At 35.5% G+C, this 4260-nt stretch overlaps 1 protein-coding gene across 1 annotated transcript; it reads right to left on the minus strand.

Annotated features, from left to right (window-relative positions):
• Nucleotides 1-224: 224 nt before the first annotated feature.
• LOC113281369 (acyl carrier protein 4, chloroplastic-like) lies at nt 225-1724 on the minus strand. The gene is made up of 4 exons (XM_026530081.1): nt 1575-1724; nt 979-1074; nt 695-817; nt 225-566 (listed from the first exon to the last, which is right to left on the minus strand). Exons 1-4 carry the CDS (start codon nt 1641-1643, stop codon nt 435-437), a joined length of 420 nt encoding a protein of 139 aa, XP_026385866.1. The 5' UTR covers nt 1644-1724; the 3' UTR covers nt 225-434.
• Between the last annotated feature and the right edge of the window lie 2536 nt (nt 1725-4260).

The following is a 4260-nucleotide window of genomic DNA, read 5'->3' on the forward strand; positions in this document are numbered from 1 at the left end:
AAACTGTGCCATATAAATATAACTTTGTAAAAGGGAGGAGGGGAGGCAGAACCAAAAGGAGGATATCATGCATCTTTGTTGAAATAGTAATAGCTTCGCTGTGAAGTTTTATGGGTTTTGCGACAGCTGTATGATTGTTGATTGATGACTCTAATGTTATTAACCGCTCTGTTTAGTTGTCATGGTTGCGAAGATGATCTTAAAAAAAAAAACTTAAAAAGCTCTTGCATCTTAACTTAATCCAATTCAATCTTCATTAATTTCATTTCACACTTAAATCCGCAAGGTTGGAAAAAGAATGCAATTCAATTTGTCAAAACATTACAAATTATCAAAACGACACACCAAGCACATGCACATAATAATGCATCTTACCCGTTCGAAACCTCAGTCTTCTCTCGCTACTTCTAATACACGCTCTCTCTGTATCTCCTCTATGCTTCGCCCTTCTTCTGGATAATGCTTTCTATCAAGTCAGCGGCTTCTTGAACAGTTGTAATGTTCTGTGAGTTATCTTCTTCAACACTGATATCGAACTCCTCCTCTAGTCCCATCACTATTTCTACCTGCAAATATTAACAATCCACATTGTCACATTTGATCCCGCGCCATCTTAAAACACAAGTGATTTGTATTGCCAATTCTCTTTCTCATATTTTGTTTTCAAAAAAAACAATCAAACCATGTAGCATACCGTGTCAAGAGAATCGGCACCAAGGGCAGAAAACTTGGACTCAGGGGTGAGCTCAGTCTCGGGAGACAACACCAGTTGCTTTCTCACAATCTCACAAACCTTTTGTACTGTCTCGGGTTTCGCCTGTCAATTCATGCAGTTGTAGTGACGTTTAGTAAAAAATTCTCCAGTGCACAAACATTACTCTCATAAATGACCTTTGGTACTTGGTAGGTAAGTTTAAAGAACGTGTGTAAAAAGAGAAGAAGAATGGAGATGAAAAGCTGAAAGTGGTCGGCGAATACCGCACAAGAGACACGGAAAGATGAGCTCCTCAACGAAGGAAAGCCATTCTTTGCCCAGCCAACAGAGACAACACTTGTGATGGACCTTCCAGTTACCTGCACAACATTAGCATTTTAAGTGACCTAGCGTACATGTTTGTCAAACAAGCTATATAGATTGCAACCAGGGTAATTGCATAATTAGTATACGCGTCAACAAAGCTAAACAACAGCGGATCTGATTCACAATGTTGCGGCATAGTAGAATCAATACGCGAAAATTACATGCTCTCCTCGGATTTCACAAACTTGCAACCTATATAGAGGCAAGAAACATAGTACTTGATACCTGGGATACTAGCTCTTGTCATTCGTGGCCACTACATGGATAGATGACAGTCCCACTCTTTAACTTAAGAAAATATACATCCAACTAATGAGGCTTCAAGATTGTTCAATGTCATGTGACTCGATGACACATTTACATTTTACACCTAATGTTACTACTAACCAAATACAAGAAAAAATTAAACATAATCGAGAATGCATTACCATTCTAAGGATATTCTCCAACTCCAATAAATCTAAATTAAAATTACACAAGAGTAAAATGTTACCTGCCCAGTCCTGGAGGACAGTTTAAGTGAAGACCCAAACCTAACCGAAGTAGCAGAGATAGTTGCCATGGAAGCTCAAATGTAACGAAGATGAGATGGAAGCAGAAAAAATTGATATGAATGAATGGATAATGAAAAGAAACAGCAATGAAATATTACAAGTTGAAAACTTGAACCGAGTGGTGACCATGCACCCTATCCACTCCAACTTGGATTTTGTGTGGGGACTACAGAAATCCAAAGACATTTTGTTCCCTAAAATCTAACGGCCAGTAAGATTTTAATATATGGTATGGATGGGATTTCTTGATCCAAGTCTAAGAAAGGTATTACGGGTCTAAAAACTGATATGTTTAAAGCATTTGGCACGAGTGAATGGGAGCAGATCCTCTGTGCCCGTAGAGTGCCTGTCCCTCTGTCCCAGTCTATCAACAGATGCCATGTGTCATTATTATATATATATGCATTAATTGATAGTTAACGGGACTTTATTCGCTTAATAACTAATTAATATGTATTGATTAGAAAGAAAAAAAATTAAGATATCTCTTCGTCATTCTCTCTATTTTCCCAATCTGAAGATTTAGAAATTAACTTAACAAATTCTGTTCATAAAACACAATACAAGCAAACCCACCCACAACTTTTAATTTGTACAAGGCCTTGCGAATGGAAAGAATTGGTTATGTATACAAAATGAACAACCATGAACTTGTGCAATTTAATAAAATCAATCGAGGAGAGATGAACAAACAACAAAAAATACTTGATCTCTGTTAATAAAATCAAAACTCACAGGTGAACTTAAAAATTAAAAAAAAGTTCGTAATAGCTATTCTTTGGATTAGTTCAGTTGATGAATCATGGTTCTTCCATGTATTTAGCTTGTGATTTTAATTGCACTTATATTGAATCTTTTCCATACCTTCATGGGGGATTTCGTACAGATATTTGTAAGCTTGAGATTTGATAGTTCTTCCATCGTCGATGAAAGAGTTTTTTCTCTTCTTTTTTTTCATGAAGAAGGATTGCTTTCGGAATTTGGGTGATTGACGGAAAAGTAAACGACGTCAAAGTGTAGGATACGCGGTATCTGTTAACAGGCTGGGACAGAGGGACATGGGCTCTGCTGGTACAAAGGATCTGCTCCCATATAATACTGTCATTGTATATATACTTTCCTATTTTGTGTTTTTAATCCCTGTATATTAGGATAAGACATATTAATAATTACCAATTTTAGATTTTAATTGAATTAATTAACAAAAAAATACAAATACTTGACAGTTAGTTAAGAGGGAACAATGAGATCAATTTGTTTTGGACTCTCTAAAAAAAGTATTATGGGTCTAAAAATTTATATGTTTAAAGCATTTGACAAGGGTGAGTGGGATTTCTTGATATAAGTCATGATTAAAATGGGTTTTAACAACAAATGGTGTAATTTGGTACACCAATGTATCATGATAACATCTTTATTTGTGTTGCTTAACGGCTTTCCCACAAAATTCTTTAAACCTTCAAGGGTTTTAGATAGGGAGATCCAATCTCTTCCTATCTGTTCCTATTCTATATGGAAGTGTTTTCCTCGACAATTTTACATGCTGAGAACACCTGATTGATCAAAGGTATACAGCTAGTTCATCAGGCTCCTTCCTTAAGTCATTTACTTTTCGCTGACGATTTCCTATTTTTCTGTAAGATTAATGAAAAAACTTGTGCAAATCTTGTTAAGCTTTTCAAAGACTTTGGTTCAGCGTCAGACCAACTTATTAATTTAAGAAAATCAGGAGTGTTTTTTAGTAAAAAAACTGAAACTAGTATTCGGAGAAGGGTAAAAGAAATATTAGGTGTCACTGTAATCCCTCTAACTGACAAATATTTAGGGGCTTCATTGTTCACGAATAGATCAAAAATAGTTTGTTTTTAACCGTTGCTTGAAAATTTGAGAACTAGAATGTTTGGATGGAAACGTATTAACCTAAAAAATGCGGGGAAACCTGTTATGATAAAAAAAAATGTTGCTTCATCTGTGTATGTCTATCAAACAAACTGCTTTAATTTCAAGTAAAAATTTGTGATCAGATAACAAAACTTCATAGAGATTATTGGTGGGGGGAAATGAAAAGGATTTGAATGAAAATGGGAAAAAGGGTGTGTGTTTAAAAAACTGGACCTCTATATATAAAAGTCTAGATGAAGGAGGATTAGGTACAAAAAATGTAAAAAAGTTTAATCTAGCCGTGATAGCTAGGATGTGATGAAATCTAAATTAGAACCCGGACTCTCATTGTGCTACTATTATGAAAGCCATATATTACCCAAATTGCGACATCCTCCACATAAACAGCAAACCTAAAAGTAATGATAGCTGGTTATGGAAAGGGATGTTAAAGGGTATCAACCAAATTAAAAGGCGTTGTTTCTGGGAGCTAGGAAATGGTAGAAATATTGACATTTGGGAAGATTATTGGATAACAGATACTGATGCTCCTTTTCATGGAACCCAGTCTCCTAGTGAGGGGTGATAAAAGTCAGTGATTTGATAACCGAACAAAAAACCTAGGACCTATACAAACATGTAGAAGAAAAAATGAATTAGAATTCATGTAGAAGAAAAAATGGATACACCGAGATGGACTCTAAACGAAAAAGGTAAGTTTTCTCTGAAATCTCTACACAACCA

This window comes from Papaver somniferum, chromosome 5 (assembly GCF_003573695.1).
Source record: "Papaver somniferum cultivar HN1 chromosome 5, ASM357369v1, whole genome shotgun sequence".
Taxonomy (NCBI): Eukaryota; Viridiplantae; Streptophyta; class Magnoliopsida; order Ranunculales; family Papaveraceae; genus Papaver; species Papaver somniferum.

Coding starts and splice junctions, on each gene's coding strand:
- LOC113281369 (XM_026530081.1), bottom strand. CDS start 1,643: ATGGCAACTATCTCTGCTACTTCGGTTAGGTTTGGGTCTTCACTTAAA. Junction 818..978: donor CTTTCCGTGTCTCTTGTGCG/GTATTCGCCGAC, acceptor ATGAATTGACAG/GCGAAACCCGAGACAGTACA. Junction 567..694: donor GTGCCGATTCTCTTGACACG/GTATGCTACATG, acceptor TAATATTTGCAG/GTAGAAATAGTGATGGGACT.